The following is a 17,519-nucleotide window of genomic DNA, read 5'->3' as shown; positions in this document are numbered from 1 at the left end:
CAGTCCTGGGCACACATAATACAGTGCCCCCGGGGAGGGATAGGGGTGTCACAGTGCCCTAGGGGAGGGATGGGAGTATCACAGTGTCCTAGGAGAGGGATGGGGGTAACACAGCACCCCAAGGGAGGGGTGGGTATGTCACAGCACATCCTGGGGTGGGATGGAGGTCTCACAGCCCCCAGGGGAGGGATGGGGATGTCACAGTGCCCCAGGGGTGGGAATGGGGTGTCACAGTGCCCTAGGGGAGGGATGGAGGTGACACAGCCCCCTGGAGGGTGGGATGGGGGTGACACAGCATCCAGGGGGAGGGGTGGGGATGTCACAGCACCCCTGGGGTAGGATGGGGTGTCACAGCGCCCCCAGGGGGCAGGATGGGGGAGTGTCACAGTATCCTTCAGAGGTAGGACGATGGCTGGTGGGAGTTTCTGATGGAATTTTTCACCCTGTGGTCCCCCATGGAGCCCAAGTTTATGCCCCAGGAGCCCTGAGAAAAGGTGGTTAGCAAGTGCACAGTATACAGTGAGTGCCCAATAAGTCATAGTGCAGTGAAGAAACGCATGCACAGCCAGTGCCTGCTGATGTGCCCCAGGAGACCTGAGCATGCCCTGCTGGGCAGGAGGGGGACTCTGGGCCAGGCCACTGCTGTGCCAACTGAGCCAGGAGGGGAGGGGGAGCCAGCCGGGAGGGGCTCACCTTCCACAACTTGTCCTCAGAGGAGGGCTGCTGCTTGGGGGTCCCAGGAGGCTGAGCCTGTCCTGCCAGACTGAGGGGCCAGGGGCCTGGCAGCTGGAGGCAGCTGAATGGAGGAGAGAAGGCAGTGGAACACCCCAGGGCCGGGAGGCAGTGTGTTGGCAAGTGGGGAGAGGCAGCCTCTGCTCCGGGCAGCGAGGGCCATGGAGGCCTGGAGGAGGGGCGGAGCCAGAGGACTGAGGAGGAAGCACCTGGGTGCTGTGCCTCTATCCCGCTGCCTCTAGAAGCTGAGGCCCTGATGGCAGAGAGTGGCCTTCTCCAGCTACCTCGGGGAACTTGCCCTGCTCTGAGCCCCTATAGCTCATGGGTGCTGGCCACCTCCTCATCCAGCTCTGACATTGGCCTCTCTTGCCCTGAGCTGGGGGGTAGCCTGGCGAGGTTCAGGGGTCCCTGGACTACAGGGCAGGAAGGGTCAGGAGGGTCCTGAGGTCCTACAAATACACCATTCTGGGTGAAAGTCAGGAAGTGCAGGCTGCCTGGATGGTGCTGCCATCCCTCAGGAGCCCGGGGAGCTGGTTTTGAGTCCTGGCAGTGCACTTCCTCGCCTGGCGCGTCCAGACGAGATGTGTCCTCCCCGGGCTGTGTCCAGACACACATGGCCTCACACAGAACTCTCAGCTGTTTAGGGCATTTGATGTCCCATGGTCTAGGAGGTCCTGGGGGGTGGGTGGCTAGGGACAGGGCACCCCTGCATGTTGAGGGTCACCTGGGCTTTCTGGGCCTCAGTTTCCCCATCTGTGGGATAGGAGTGACCACAGCCTTGCCAAGGGATGCTGTAGGCTTGAATGGGACCTGAATCAGTCTGGGCTTTATCATGAGTGGGCCAGACCTGCTGTGAACTAAAGGTAGCCCCGAGACATCACACCATGTGCCAGACTGTGCCTCACGCCTGGCCAGGCCCCGTCAATGTGCTCAGTGTCCTGGGAACACTAGCTTCTGGGGGCCAGAAGGGTGACATCTCCTGGGAGCCTGAGGCTCTGGGTAGTTCCACAGGCTCTGCGAAGGTATGGGATTCTAAGGGACCTGGCCTTCTTGCCTGAGCTCTGGGGTCACGTCTTGGAGCAGGGAGGAATTTCACATCCTCAAACTGGACCCTGCCTCCTAGGACATTAGAACAGTGACCTAGAGGTGTAGCTGACTGGCAGCCCCTGGTAAGTGGGCAGGGCAGGGTGCCTCCCATGGTGGCCACCATTCTACCAGGCCTCGGGGAGGGCATGGCCAGGCCACAGTCTGAAGTGCTCTGGAGGAGGCCAGTCCCGGCAGAGTTTATGTGGAAACCCACTCTGGGCTTTGGCTGGGCTCTTCAGAGGTTGCTGACCCAGTCTGTAGACTGGAAGATCCTCTCCAAGAATGAGAGATGAGATAATCAGGGATTGAAAAGTAATTGTGGGATCAGCACTGGGACTGGGGCCCAGGACTGTGACTGAGAGCAGTGGGGATGGAGGAGAAGATGGGGCCACGGGCCAGGTGCTGAGGTGACACTCTGCTTCCCTCCACAGCTGCTGGCTCTCCCTGGGGAGTGGCGCCATCTGGGCCTTCGTGGCCCCTGCCCTGCTGGTCATTGTGGTAGGTGCCCACACAAGGGTTCGGAGCAGGGCTGTGGATGGGCTCCCTGAGGACACACCCAAGGGCACAGCATCGCTGTCTCCTGCTCTCCCTGGGGCTCAGCTGCAGTCCCGGGAAGGCCCTGGGCTCCCCCTCAGGCCCACCCAGGTCCTGGTGCTTCCCGCTGGAGCTCAGGGCAGAGGCATGGGCAGGGTGAGCTCTTGGCTGGGCAGCCGTGTTGCCACATCTCTCCTCTCTGTGCAGTGCTGGGCTGGGTGGTGCCTGCTGAGTCCTTCCCTCTCCCTACCCTTGGGAAACTTCTGTTCTTCCACAGAGGAGAGGATAGTGGGGGGCTGAGCCACCGCATGGAGGTGGCCTGGGAAGACGGGGTGCCCGGCAGAGAGACATGGTTAAGCCTTGCTCACTTCCTGCTGTGGGGGCAGCGAGAGGCTCGGCAGGTCAGGGACAGGGTCCCATTTTGCCCAGGGACGCTGCACAGACAGAGTCTCTTGCTGTGAAGAGAGCCCTCAGCAAAGGGTCCTGGGAACTGGGAGGAAGTGGGGGCCCTGGGAGTGCAAAGGTAGTGGACGTGGAGTTAGAGGGAAAGTGTCCCCAGGCCCCAGGATAAGCCCAGCAGAGGGGCTCAGAAAGGCCCAGAATGTGGCCACTGTTGGCGATATATGGCATGGTACAGCTAGGTCGCGGGTGACCTGACCACACCCCCAGGGACTCCTGCTGTGTCTGTGTACCAAAACAGGCACAGGCCAGCAGCCTACCCGTGGGCCTGAGGGGGACACTGCCAGGTGTCATTGCCACAGGCAGCAGCATGTTCCCATGGAGGATCTGGGCCTGGAGCTGACCTCTCACTGTGTCTAGGATCTCAGACACTTTCAGAGTCAAGGGGTAGAGCCCAACCACCATGCAACCCACAGCCCAGCTGTGCATCCTACCTCAGACATAAATTGAGGGCCTCTTCCCCTTGCTGTCCCCGCCTGGCCCCTCCTGATCGGGACCCCGAGAACTGCCTAGGTGAGGGGACAGATGTGCTGGGACCTCTTCCAGTGTCTTGAGGGAGCTTCCCGGCAGGTCTGGAGGTGCTGGGCAGATGGACCCCACCACCACAGTGTCCAAGCACCATGAGAGGCAGGAAGTGATGGCTAGGCCTGGGTGGCTTGCTAGGCGGGGCTTCTCACCCTTGAAGGTCAGTTTGCATCGCAGCGTCTTATTCTCTCACCATGTGGGGAGTGAGTCTCTGAGGACCAGGTCTGGGGGCCTGGGCAGGTGGGAGGTGAGCGGGAGCTCAGGTCAGGTACCGGAGGTCATTCTAGACTCTAGAGCTTATCTCTGCTCTTCTCCTGGCACCCCTGAGCTCACCTGGGCGGGCCTGCATGTCATCTGCTGGGGACACCCAGAGACCTGGAACACGTTTGTCCCAGTGTCAACGCCGGCTGGCCTAGGAGAGCTGGTTGCGGGGTGGACGCTGAGGCCCTGTGCATGCTGTGGCCTGCTCACTGTCCCTCCTGGTGGTCCTCCCTTGCAGGTCAACATCGGCATCCTCGTGGCTGTGACCAGGGTCATCTCCCAGATCAGTGCCGACAGCTATAAGATACACGGGGACCCCAGTGCCTCCAAGTAAGTTGACCACGGCTTCTACAGTCCTGCCAAGCTGCCCCCCAGGCTGCTCACAGGTCACAGGGGATGGCCATGCTGCTGCCATGGCTGTCACCCAAGTCTTCATCTTGCTCAGGGTCCTCAGGACCTCACCAGGCATCCCTGGCCCTTGTCCTCACAAAGGTCCCTGTTCTCTGCCAGGGACCCGTGGCAAGGTCCTAACCCAGGTTGGCAGTCCCCACGTGAACAGAGAGGGATTGAGTGAATGTCCCCCTGGGAATGCCCCACCAGGGTGAGAGGTGGCTGAGGGGGGAGGGGAGTTCCCCCTCAGGGAGCCCACCATTTGCTGACTCTGAAGTCCATTAGCCTCTGGGCCTGGCTTTCCTCACTGTGGAGTGTGGATGACCACAGGACCCCCTCGTGGTCCACTGTGTGGAAGAAGACTCTTGATAGCAGAGCTTCCCCCTGTGCTGGGCTGGCCGTCTGGAGAAGGAGCGGGCTCTCTGGGATGGTCCTGCCCACGCAACCTGCTGCCTCTGGCCTTCTGGCCGTATCCTCTAGGGCACTGCTGATGCCCCACACAAGCTGGCCTAGGACTGGTGCACAAGGAGATGGTAAGGTGCAGAGTTCAGCACCCTCCTTTGCCACAGCTGGGTGGCCGCACAGTCTCCAGATCAGCTCCTCCCCCGCAGCTTTCCTCCTCCACTTTGGTGTCCCTCCCTGAGTGACTGTGGCCTCCTGGTGGCAGAATGGCTGCAACAGTTCAATCCAGGGAAAGATCCCCTCCCTCCTGTTCTGATGCACCCTGTGCCTGAGCGGGAGGACAGGACCTGCTGGGCCTCATGCCCTCCTCGAATCCATCCTGGCAGGGTGGGATGCCCCCACAAGACTGGTAGGCCTGGGTCTCCTGGGCCACCCTGATGCTGGGCTGTGCCAGCCCCCCAGGTCCAGGGCTGAAGGTAGGAAGGCAGCTCTTACAGGAGTTTGGAGGCTACTGACTGACTGTAAATGACTAGCTCTAGTGTATCTTTTCTGATCTGAGAGCAAAAGCCATAAACAAGCCAGCAGCAAATCCATGAGATAATTATTCTGTAACAAATCTAAACTCTGTAAATTAACCCTCCAGGGGCTGCAGCCCTTTGGAGCTCTCCAGCCCCTGCGAGCGTCCAGCCTGTGCCAGGAGGGAAAGTGCTCCTGGGGTCAGGAGCTCTTCCTTTCCTCCTGTACCGAGAGGCAGAGGGAGAGCTGCCCTGCAGGACCAGGCCCTCCCTGTCCCCAGGACACTCCTGTGCCCTCGACCCCTGACTCGCTTCTCCCTCCTTGCCCTCCTGAGAGCCCACTGGGAGGCAGCCTGCCCCGTGCTCATCTCTCTCCACGGGATCCCCAGGGACTGGCAGCTGTCTCTGCTCCCCTAAGGAAGTGCCTGGGCCAGCTGGTCATTGTCTGCAGAGCCACAGGGTGGCATTGCCCTGGTGCCCTTGAGGCTGCACATGGCAGCCAGGGACGTGGCCTTCCAGGAGACTGTCCAGGCAGGTGGCTGTCTCTGGGGCACAGCCAGCACAGCCCGCTGACACCAGCTGCCCTTCTCTAAGTGGCCAGGTCTGACTGGGGCTGTCCTGACTTTCCTTGTGGCCTGGTCAGCTTCCGAGGCACACCAGCTGCCCCTCCCCCAGGGCTCTGAGGCAGAGGGAAGTAGCAACTGCAGCCACCTTGGAAGCTCCTTCGGCCCCTTCTACGTCTATCAAGGTGCAGCCTGGTGGCTGTCTTTGTCCCAGCTGCGTGTCCAGTGGGTAACAGGACGAGAGGCTTCCTTGGGGGCCTTCACAGGGCTGGCTTCCGCTCTTCACAGATCTGTTAACTGGCTGCAGTTCCAAACCCACGGGAAAGCAGCAGAGCGTGGTCAGGTTTGCGATGAGACCCAGGCCCTGGAGGTGGGGTGAGGGGTGGGCCCACGGGTGCACCATGGCAGGGGCCTTGGGAGGGGGACTCACCAGGGCCTGAGCCCCCATGCCAGGCCCACTGCCCTGGGCAGGCTGTGAGGCATCGGGAGGAGAGCGCCACCCAGCTGCCTCCACTGGCCACGGCCCCTCCCCTGCCAACTGACGAGGTGGCGCTGGCAGCCTGGCCATGCTAGCAGACCCCAGAGAGCTCCCAGCAGGTGCACGTCCCCCAGCTCCTTCTGCTGCTGTTGTAGCCTCAGGAGCAAAAGCACTGTCCCTGGAGCAGCAGCCCATCTGATGCCTGCTCCTCAGGCTGCTCCTGTCCCCCAGCTTCCCAGGACGAAGACATGGCTGGAGCGTGCAGGGCGCTTGTTTCCAGGAACCGGGGTTTATTTTTATTGTACCCACATCATCAAAGCAGGGCCACAGCCTCCCTGAGAGCGGACGTGTTGGAACATCCCTTGGTTTACGGGGTCCATTGCCAGGAGCTGTCGGTGTGGGGGTCCTGGGCTAATGACAGGGCTCGTCATGGCCGTGCCTTGCTGCCCCTCGGGAGGGACGCTGCACCCCGTTGTGCTCTTCTGCACACTCGTCCATTTGTTCTTCCTTTCTTGGCTTACGGCTCGATTCCTGAGGTCTGCGTCCTGGCTCAGTGCTGCACTTTCAGGCTGCAGAGTTGAAAAGACAAAGTTGGTCTCGGACATCACAGAGTGGAGAGGGAGACCAAGTCAGTCCCTGTGCTGAGCTACGAGGGGTAAACTGAGGCATGTGGCAGTGGCTGCGCTGGGCAGCAGGGCCCCATTATTCTCTGGGTTTTCCCCCATGTGTGAAGGCAGAAGGCCCCCGCTGTGGAGCGCCCAGCTGTCCTGGAAGTCGGGACAGATGGCATTTGTGTACCATGAGCTCAGCGCATGTCAGAAGTGGCCCTGAGCCAGACAGCCAGTCCCCTGACTCACGCAGCCCCTGGAGTGTGCTGAGAGCTGACTCCATGCCACCTCTGTCCCAGGCTCTGTAGACACAGTGGGGACCGAGACCCAGTCTCCTGAGGCTCTCATTCTGAGGGTGCCCTGGTGAGGCTGCTCTTCCTGACGTTCCGAGGCCGGTGTGTCTCCCACTGTGGCAGCCGGGACTGACACTTCTGCCCCAACATTGGCTGGGTAGGATGGTCTGCCTGAGCATGCCCAGGTTGCCCCTGGCTCCTTGCATCCAAGGCCAGCTACTAGGGCACAGTGCTGTGAGCCAGAGCAGAGCTGGCCCTCAGGGCCCTCTGTGCCCAGGTGGTCTGTGCCTTGACCTCTGCTGTCTCTCCCCGCTTTACTTCATGGGGAGGGGCTCCTTTGCAGGACTGCTCTAGGCTGCCACAGAAAATCCTGTATTGAGAGATAGCCAGTGGCTCACAGAAGAGGCTAAGAGACCAGTTGCAGAAAGGCCACAGACAGTGACAAGTGTCAAGGGCTGAGAGGAAGCAGCTGCGACAGGGTCAGGTGCCGGCCTGTGCAAGATTCCTGTGGTCTTCACCCAGAGACTTGCTTTGGTTGGCTGGCCTGAGTCACATGCTCCTTTCTATAGAGGACAGTGGGCAACACGATTGGCTGTCTTGGTGAGACTTCAGCCAATGAGGAAAGGGCAGAGTTAAGCCCAGGAGGGGTGATGCCCTGCAGGAGAGGCTCTGGGGCTCTGCTGCTCAGGGAGGGCAAATCTGAGTTGTAGAAAGCTGCCCGGAGGTGTCCTGGGTTGTGGGCAGGGTGGGGGTCAGCACTGGCCAGGAAGGGGGGACATCTGTATGCCCTCTGGTTCTGCCACTGATGAAACCTGTGCCGTCTTGGCCGTCACTGGGGGTTGTGGGGCCTCTGGGGTCAGAGTGTCCCCTGCCCCACCTGTACAAGGGACCTGTGGGCCAAGGAGACAGCAATGCCCGCCATAGTCCCTGTGTGGGAGGGGATGGGGCATCAGCAGTGCGGTTCAGCAAGCTCTCGTCTGGTGCCTCCTCCAGCCATGTCTGCGAGCAGTGGAGGTGGCCAGGCTGCCTGTCCCCTGCGAGCTCGAGGTCTGTGCTACAGAAGTGCCAGTGGCTGAAGCCATGGGGCCTGGAGAGAGGCCAGTGCCGTGGCTTCTCATCACAGTGTCGGGTGCTCTTGGATTGCCAAGAGGTGGGAACTTGCGCTTGCTGCCGACCTCTCTGGGCCCCCAGAAGTCGGGCCTGGTTTCTCTCTGGCCTTCGCACACTCCTCAAGGCTTGGATGGGTCACTGCCTGTGTCCTGGGCCACCCCAGGTAATGCTTGAGCTCTCAGGGTACAGTCAGGGTCACGTCCCTCCTGAGCAGGTGAACACAGTTCAGCCCAGGCCCAGGCTTCACTAGGTCCTCTGGTCCCTTCAGTCTCAAGGCCGGTCCTCAGGGCCACCCTACCTGCCCCCAGCTCCCTCACCGCTCTCTTCCAGGTTGACTGCCAAAGCCGTGGCCGTGCTGCTGCCCATCCTGGGCACCTCATGGGTGTTTGGTGTGCTTGCCGTCAACGACAGGGCCCTGGTCTTCCAGTACCTGTTTGCCATACTCAACTCCCTGCAGGTAAAATCCCGCAAGGACCACCAGGCAGGCCAGTGGGCTATGGCCCTGACAAGCCGGTGTGTGGGGGGCATGGCCTCTGTAGCCTCCACCCACCCTGAGCCCACAGTGTGGGTCTCCCCCAGGCCTGAGGACAGCAGACAGGGCTCTGCGAAGGCAGAGCCCCAGGGCTGGGACCCCATTCAGTGTGGGGCGCCTGTGCTCGGGCAGCATCTATGGCGGCACATCTGGCCCGAAAGGGAAGAGGGTCAGTCTGCCAGCAGCTCTGGGGAGGGAGGCAGGCAGGGAGAGGAGGCGATGGGGTTATGTCATCTGTGGGAAGGGGAGGCAGGGGGCCCATCCTCAGAAACAGACGTGGGACACCTAGAGTCTAAGCCCTCAGACCCACTCATCCCCAGGGAGGGCAGGTGCAGGTTCCCTTCACCAGCACGGCCCAGTTCCCACAATGCCCCTGAGCAGGTGCACATAGTGTGGGGGTGCCCCATGGCCAGAGGCAGCTGGTGTCCAACTCCTTGTTGCCGTGAGCATTCAGTTTTCCTCACGTGGCTTACAGGGCAGGGTGGCAGGCAGCCCCTCCAGCCCACGTGCCCTCCAGGACCTCCTTCACCCTCTGCCGTCTTCTCCAGTGTCCTTCCCAAGGAGCAAGGCCACAGCAGGATGCCCTAAGGTGCTCCTGCACCAAGCGGGACCTCTCCGTGAGGGTCTGCTGGTGCTGGCTGGCAGGACTGGGTGCTTGGTGATGTCCTTTACTTTCACTGTCATCATCCTCCCTGGTCTGCAGGCGAGCACCCGAGGTTCCATTGGGGTGGGAGTCTGTGGTTTCTGGGTGTCAGGCCAATGTCCAGCCCAGGATTGTCACCCCTCCCCGAGTCAAGCCTTTCTGGGCATCCACCTGTCTCTGCACCTTTGGCAAGCAGGACAGCCCCCTCTGGATTCTGTCACAGCAGCTTCTGGGCTCTAGGCAGGGTTACAGGAGGGGTCTAGGAGCCCCTCCCCATGTGGAACAGTGTGGCAGCAAGTCCCCAGGTGAGGTGTCAGTGCCACCCCAGGGCTATGTGAGGGAAGAGTCCTTGGAGCTCCTTGTGGGTGACAAATGCAGGTGACTCTAACTCTGCTCCTCCCTCCTCCAGGGCCTCTTCATCTTCCTCTTCCACTGCCTGCTGAACTCAGAGGTATGTCTGCCCCACCTCCCCATCCCCCACCCTCCAACCTCCTCACCCCCACCTCCTCACTCCCCATTTCCCCACCTCCCCACTTCCCCACCTCCCCATCCCCCCACCTCCCCACATCCCCATCCCCCCACCTCCCTACTGCTGTACTGCCCCACCCTCCCACCCCAACACCCCCCCACCCTCCCACCCCAACACCCCACCACCTCCCACCGCCCCACCTCCCCACCATGCGGGAGCTCTCCTTTCTAAAGGGGCCTAGCGTGCGGGACAGCCTTGCCCTGCCGACTGGAGCCTGGCCATGCCACCCTTAGCCAGCCAGTTGATGACCAGCTCGCAGGTGTCGACACTGATAACAACCAATCCTGCCTATCTGGGTCCTTACTTGCCTTGGGTGTTGCGGGAGCCACCTGGGCACTGTTGATGGCACCTCTGGCTTTGCTTCTCCAGCCTCTGAAGTGTCCTAACTGGCCTCTCCTGTCCATCTCCTCCAAGGTGAGAGCCGCCTTCAAGCACAAAACCAAGGTCTGGTCCCTGGTGAGCAGCTCCGCCCGCAGTGCCAACACGAAGCCCCTTAGTTCAGACCTCGTAAGTGCTGTGTGGTCCCCATTTTGGGTCCCCTCTCCCTGCTGAGCCTGCTGGAATGGGCCCTTGCTCTGTGGTTACCTTGCCCACCGGAGACGGCTCTCCTTCCCTGAGCTCTGCCCCACTGGGCAGCTGGAGCAGATGCTGGGCTGGGCTCCTCCCACCTACCCTATGGGTCCTTGCCGAGGTGACTCCTTCCTGGACTTCACGTGAGGGTGCCCCACCCATCCCCATGCTTCCGCCCTTGTGCGCGATTGCTGGCCATTCTGCCCGTTGTCTGGCCCCTTTGGAACACTACGCTATGGGAGCAAGGAGCTGGCTACCTCTGTTGGCCCCTCTGACCCCACAGCCCATACAGGACCTGGCCCTGGGGCTCCGTGAAGAAAGGGAAAACGAGAGCATAGCTGTACAGACACAAGAGCAGAGGGTGGACACACCTGGACTTGGGAGGGGACTGTGCGGCTGCTCTGGTCTGGGTTCTCTTGTTCAGGCCCTTGTTTCTCAGGGGAGCAGGGGGGCCCTGTGCCTCTGCCCCCGCAGTGGACCCCTGCGGCTTCCTGCCTCTGGGCGTCCATGCCCGCATGGGGTCTGGGCTTCCTCTAGGGCCCAGCTCCCACTCCTCACTTGCTTGTGGCCTGCAGATGAATGGGACCAGGCCTGGCACAGGCTCCACCAAGCTCAGCCCCTGGGATAAGAGCAGCCACTCTGCCCCCCGTGTGGACCTGTCCACCGTGTGAGCAGGAGCTGGTGATGACTACCTCCCAGAGCAGAGCAGAACGAGTACCCTACCCACGTGGGACCCTCTCCCTGCTGCCTGGACATGAGGTCGCAGCCTCCACCTGTGACCCTACGGAAGAGCACCCACCAGCTCCTGCAGCCTGACACCCAGGGCTGCGTGGCTAGAGACCCCGGGGCCCTCCTGCCTGGCGCACCCGAGGGCTGGCTGCCCCTGAGGACACTGGATCCTGCCCCATGCACCCGAGGGCTGGCTGCCCCTGAGGACACTGGATCCTGCCCCATGCACCCGAGGGCTGGCTGCCCCCTGAGGACACTGGAGTGCATGGTGGCCCACTGTGACACCCATCATGAGCCTCCCTCCTCACCACATGCACCCAGTAAAGCCGTGGCACGTGGGGCACAGGCTGTCGCTCAGGAGGGGGTTGCCTCTGCCTTGATAGGGGCCCAGAGGAGTCCTGCGGGGGTAGTTTAGGTCCCTGTGCACCCCTGGAGGATCAGCCAGAATGTCCGAGGAGCGTGGGGAACAGGGTGGGGTGTCCCTGGTCTGCTAACTCCACCCACACAGCTCCCAGAGCCAGCCCCAGCTAGGGTGCACGGTCTCCTTCAGGGTCACAGCACTGAGGCCAGCCCTTGCCAAGTGGTCAGCTCTGGGGTCTCCACCCATTCTGGGGACTTGGGCTGGAGTCATGCCGCCCTGGCAGGTGTGCCCACACTGGTCCTCCACCCTTGGAAAAGGCACAGCCCAGCTGCCTGGGATTTGGGCTGTCAGAGACATTGCCCACGCCCGAGAGTGCTACCTCTCTGGACTCAGGTCAGCCTGAAGATGCCCTTTCCTGGCGGAAGCCTTCTTTCCTGCCCATTGGCCCCGACAGAGCCGACCGCCTCCTGCTGTATTTCCTGTGTCCTCATGTCTCTGTCCCCAGGGAGGGACCCACAATTTCTCCTTCGTGTCTAGGAAGCAGGCTGACACTGGCAGCACAGTGACCCCTGTCCTACCAAGGTGGCCACGTTGCATGGAGGCTGCCTGCTCCTAAGGGGGGAACCAGCAGGGCCTGGCAGTCCTTTGCCTGGCACCTGTAGGTGGACTCAGCTCGGTCCCTGGGGAGGGGGGACCACTGTGACCACTCCTGAGTGCTCGGCCCTGGATCGCAGAGGGGACACCATGGACATCTGACATGGGCCACGAGCAGCCGCACTGTGACCCAGGCCTGAGCATGGCGTGAAGTGCACAGCCAGGTCCACCTGGTTTTGATACTGGAAGCCTCCACTTTACACTGTGACCCTATGTCATGGCCCTCACCGCTCCTGCCCTGCCCAGCGCTGGACTTGATGTGCTTCTGTGGACTTTTCCACCGTCATCTAGAGCCTTTTTTTTTTTTAACAACAAATTACTTTTTTTGTTGTTGTTGTGCTGGGATCTGACCCTGGGCCCTGCGCACCCTGGGAAGTACCCCAAGTGCTCTCCTGAGCTGCAACCCAGCTGCTGGCGCCTCTCCACAGCTGGCCTCTCCACAGCTGGCCTGCTCATGGGGAGGGCACCTGTCCCCATCAGGCAAAGTCGTGTGTCCATAGGACCAGCCTCTGTTATGTCCAGGCTAGTCCCCAGTGCACCAGCCAGCTGAGCCCACTGTGACCACACCCTCTGGCCGGGCCATAGCGTGAACCCAGGTGACACAGGCTGAGGTCACTGTGAGACCCAGTGTGTGGGGCCACCGCTCAGGTCTCTTGTGATTTCTGAAACCAGACCAGTAGTAAGGCCTGGCCAGCCCCTGGCCTGCCGCCAGCACCCACAAGTTAGACACCAGGTCCCTCGGCAGACACTGGATCAGATTCAGTGCTAGGAGCTGTGGTTTCCACAGGGGTCCTTGCTCCTCGCTCCTCAGCTCTTGGCGGCTCCCTGGGCCTGTGAGACTTTGTGTCCAGGCAGAGTCTGGGCTTTGCTTATGGGCTGGGCGCCTTGGCCTCCGCCCACCTTACCATCTGTACTCGGTGTGGTCCTCTTAAAAAATCAGCAAGAACTGTGTGTTTAAAGCAGTTCTCGCAGGAGAGACGATGGTGGCCTCTGAGTACTGAAATATGTTGTGATTTTCATGCAATAAAACCGCAGTGTCCTTGAGTGGAGTGTGGCCTTGGAGATCTGTGAGTAGTGGGGTCTCTACTAAGGAAGCACAGGGTGAAGGGCGAGGCTGGGGCTCACACACACACTCAGCATCTCCTGGGTACCCAGTGCACTCGCAGCCTCCATCCCAGTGCTGGGAGTGGACGAGGGAGGGACACGGCAGCAGAGGCTCCAGGTTGCACTCACCCAGGCCAAGTGCTGCAGGGCCACGGCCACTGCCCTATATCACCCATAGTGCTATCACTGCCCCTAGGCCCAGTGCTCACGGCCATTTCTACCTGTCTACACTCCACGCCGTGGGGTGCACTTACAGCTCACCTTACCATTTGCACCAGGTGGTCTGGGCTCCTTTGTGCATCAGTGTTACACACTTAGGCACGTGTGCAGATACTTTATTTATATGTACATGTATTTTGAGACATATTTATATACTACATATGTACTTTAATATATTTTATACCTTTCTATAATATTTGACAGATAATAGATGGACAGATATCCATGTTTTCAATGTCTCTGTGCTTGTGGCTTTTTTTCTTACTTTTTTGTGTATCAATTCTTTTCCAAGTCAAAATATAAAAAGTGAGTTCTGGCATCAGAAAGATCAATCCTTCCGTGAGTCTTGAAGCTGCTTTCATGTTGTTGACCAAGTGGCTCCGGGGTATGTTCTCACTGTCAAGGAGACACTCTCAGTGTCTCTTTGGTTACCAGCAAAGAGCATCACCAGTATTTTTGGTAACCAGTGTGACATGTGTGAGCGGTTCCTGATCTGCAAGCCTCTGACTACAGCAGAGGTTGATGGTGTCCCATGTCCCTGTGTTCTCTGAGTGGGTGATGATTCTAAAGGTATTGGGGGCTCCCATTTACCCAGGGAGCTCTCTTACTCTGTGCTGAGGCTGCCTGGGTCACCTTCCCCTCAGGTCAGTGAGCAGTGAGCTCAGGTCCCACACGGGTGGTATGCTGGGGTGGGTGACACCCTGACCTGCAGCCAGTCCCTTGAACACTGCTGCTATCCACTGTCACCTGCAAGGCTAGAGGAGAGTGGCCTGAGTGACCAGGGCAGTGTGCCTGGACTTCCGCTCTTGCCCTGTCCAGGGCACGCCCTCCTCCTGTCCTACATCCCCCAGGCCCCAGCCTGGGACCCTCCTTCATGGCCTCTAGGCATGCGTGGGTGGAACAGAGGTGAAGGGGACCCCGGGCTGACCCCCCCAGAATGGGCCGGGTTCCCATTCACCTCCACGCAGTGTCCCACTCCTGTCCTGCAATCCTGGGTCCCAGAGCAGCCCGCTGAGGCCTTGGTCTTTGAGCTCCCCAGGCGTGACGATGCTCCCAGGAAGCTGGTGTGGGCAGAGGAGGGGAGGAAGTCTGCCGGTCTCTGGCTGCTCCCCGCCTCTGGTGATGGGCCTTTGGCTCCTTCCCACCCACCCTCTGTGTAGCCTCCATGCCAGTCTGTGCCAGTTTCCCTTCTAAAACACGTATCCTCAGGTCACATTCAGATGCCACCTGAGGCTCTGCTTCTCATTGGGACGTGGGGTCTTTGCGAGGGACCTGCAGCATGTGGCTTTGTCTTCTGCGCTCTCCTGTGAGGTCTGGGTCACTGTGTGTTACGGGGTCCCTGGAGCCACCAGAGCCCCCCCACAAGTGCCTCATTTGCACCGTAGCCTGGGCCACCTGGGGTAATCTCCCACCTCTGGCTGATGGCAGCTTTCTTTCCATTTGGCGATTCAGACAGGACTTTGGTTACCACTGTTTTCTTGTTTCTCTTTGAAGTTGTCCCCTTGTAGCGCCCCTGTGGCACGTGGAAGTTGTCCCTTTGTGGCAGCCCTATGGCACGTGGTCATGTCTTACGTCCCTCTGGGCCAGGACAGGTCCTGACACTCCTTGTGTTTTTGTTTAGTTCTTGGTGCATTATGACTGTGCATGACAGTGGCACTCGTGACACCATGCTTTTAGGCATGTGCCATGATCTGGTGGGTCTCATCACCCTCCCCTTTGGCTCCCCCCCCATCTGCTCTGCTGCTGTTCCTCCCATCACCATTATGACTTGAGTTGGTGTAGGATAAATATACAAGTGGAATCATTTTCCTCCTGCTCTGGATGAGCACGGGGACGGCCAAGTGGCTCGTCCAGCAGGGGTGTCAGTGTTGTCCTCGGGTTGATGGTCAGAAGCCCTGGGAGGGAGAAGTGAGATGAAGGGCCCCCTTGTCACGGCACTTGTGTCTTAGTGGCATTGCGTCTATCGATCCTGGGTCTTCAGAGCTGGGATTCTGGCTCCTGGTCTTTACCACCCTCCCCTCTGCTCAGGAGCCTCCAGCCCCAGCCCGGGCCCTTGGCAGTGGAGACGGGCACAACTGGGTCTTCAAGTATTGATGGATTCAGACTCTGGTTTTGATTTTAGTGATCATGTTGAGTTTGCAACACCCACTCTGCTCAGATCCATCTCCATGAAGAGCATGGCGCTGGCACCGAGGTCCCGGGGACAACCCCAGCTCCTCCCTCTCGGCCCTTCTGTCCCTGTCCTTCCTTGCACTTGTCCACAGTACTCAGTGGTCACCTGGTCTCCAGGCCATGCTTCCAAGGCCTCCAGGGGACGCCTGAATCCGTGACCGTATGGGCCCTACTCAGATGCCACTTGGTCCCACCTGTGTGTACCTGTGGTAAAGCTCACTTTCTAGAAGGGTGAGGTTGATGGAGACAAGGAAACAGAGCCTCTAGTCACAGTTAACCGAGAGGTGAGATATGTGAGGGAAGGGAGAAGCGTGGCCCCAGGGTGGCTCCAGGGCCAGGCTGTGGACAGCCCTGTGCCCAGGCAGGGCCCTGGCTCTCCACTCTGGTGCCATCCCCAGTGGTCAGCGGTGGCCTGACAGCTCTCCTGTGCCACAGCAGGGCTCCCTGGGTCTTGGGTGGGCACCACCTGTGGTGGGAAGGACCCCACCCTGTGTGCTGGAGACCTGCAGCTTGGAGCTGAGGGGGGGCCTGAAGGGCTACCACCTGCTGCTCTCATGTCTCCATGGATAATTGTGTGATTGCCCTGTCACTCCCCTGGGACACAAGTACTAGATCTAATCAGGGAGAGCAATGGCCTGATGGCGTCTGTCTGGGGATGAGCTAATGGCTGCCCCCTGCATGGGGCAGGCTGTTCCTGTAACTGGGGCTGCTGGAGACGCCTCTGCTCCCTCAGGTTAACAGGCTGTGCTCGTCAGCTGCACTGCCAACGCCTGTCACCGCTCTCCACTGGTTCCCGTAGCTGCATGAAGTGGAGTCTGTCCCTCGCTGTCTGGCGAGGGCTAGAGATGGACACTGGCCAGGATTTCCTTATATGTGTGTGGGAGGCAGGGGCCTGCAGAGCCCTCCCTCTCGCCTGGCCTTCCAGGAGGCCCTGTCCTTCCCATGCTCGTCCCAGGCTGCAGGCTGCTGTGTGGCGTGGGACGCTGGTCCCCGGGCTTGGAGGTGGCTGCAGGAGGTCCCCTCTATCTGGAGCTCAGTCCTGTGTTCCTCAGCACACAGTGTGCCCAAAAGTCCCCTGGTGGCCCTGGTGCAATGGCAGTTGCTGATTCCTGTGCGGGGCTGGGCCTGGGCTCCTGCATGTCTGCCAGGTCCCCGGGCATGCCTGGAGGAGCAGGCTGAGCACTCACCTGCCTGCTGGACTCCCACCTGCCACCCAGGACACGTGTCCAGCCTCTGAGGATTGCTGTGGGCAACGAGATTTTAAGTGGAGGCCTGGGGGAGCCTGGGCTCTGTTGGATGGGGCACCCTGGAGGGCACTCCAGTGCTCTTCAGCCTGGAGAGACACTAATACATCCCCTGGCCTCTCCTGGCTGCCCGGGGAGTGTCCCTCCATAGCAGGGAATTTGGGTGGTTGCGATGATGTCCTGGAAGGACACCGGGGACCGGTTCATAGTTTCTATTCAAACTTGTCTCTCTGTGAACCCGCCATGCTGGGTTTTGGGACGACTTCCCTCTGCCTCCAGAAGCTGGGTGGGAAGTGGGGCTGCCAACAGCAACCCTGGTCTCACCTGCAGACACTCAGCTCCCTGCATGACAAAGGGTTGGAGCGGAAGCACAGGGTTCCCCCACCGCCACCCCCATGTCTGTCCTGCAGACTTGGCAGGTCCAGGCTGGAGGACCCACTCCTCTGTTGCCCTGGCATCTCTTTGGAGTCCAAGGAGCTGCGCATTCATCCTAGGCAGCTCTGCAAGCAGCCAGCTGGGCATCACCTGATCACATGGAGAACCTCGGATCTCCCACCTGGTCTAGGAAGACCCCCCTCCCCAGGCCTTCTGCTTCCTGGGTGAAATGTCTCCACTGTCATTCCAGCTTGGTTTTAGACGGGGAGTCAAATTTTAGGAGTGTCCCAGGAGCCTGTCTCTTTAAGTGTGCATTTATTAACCATTTGAAGAGTGGTTTCTTAAGGAAAATACTAGTCAAGCACTTACCTTTTTTTATATCCCCAGAACCATAAAAGAGAAAAAAAAATCCAGCGATTGTTGGACTCCAA

At 60.1% G+C, this 17,519-nt stretch overlaps 1 protein-coding gene across 1 annotated transcript in view; it reads left to right on the top strand.

The window, feature by feature from the left end:
* The window catches only part of Adgrd1 (adhesion G protein-coupled receptor D1), a 111,628-nt gene extending 98,610 nt beyond the window's left edge, over nt 1-13,018 (top strand). The window contains exons 22-27 of the mRNA XM_027952019.2: nt 2,250-2,316; nt 3,836-3,927; nt 8,287-8,413; nt 9,541-9,582; nt 10,075-10,167; nt 10,806-13,018. Of these exons, the coding sequence (XP_027807820.2) occupies nt 2,250-2,316; nt 3,836-3,927; nt 8,287-8,413; nt 9,541-9,582; nt 10,075-10,167; nt 10,806-10,901 (517 nt within the window). The 3' untranslated portion in view covers nt 10,902-13,018. The remainder of the gene's footprint in view (nt 1-2,249; nt 2,317-3,835; nt 3,928-8,286; nt 8,414-9,540; nt 9,583-10,074; nt 10,168-10,805) is intronic.
* Nucleotides 13,019-17,519: the final 4,501 nt, after the last annotated feature.

Source organism: Marmota flaviventris, chromosome 1 (genome assembly GCF_047511675.1).
Source record: "Marmota flaviventris isolate mMarFla1 chromosome 1, mMarFla1.hap1, whole genome shotgun sequence".
Classification (NCBI taxonomy): Eukaryota; Metazoa; Chordata; class Mammalia; order Rodentia; family Sciuridae; genus Marmota; species Marmota flaviventris.
Note: the sequence above shows the minus strand (reverse complement) of the source record. Positions and strands in the feature narration are given on the sequence as shown.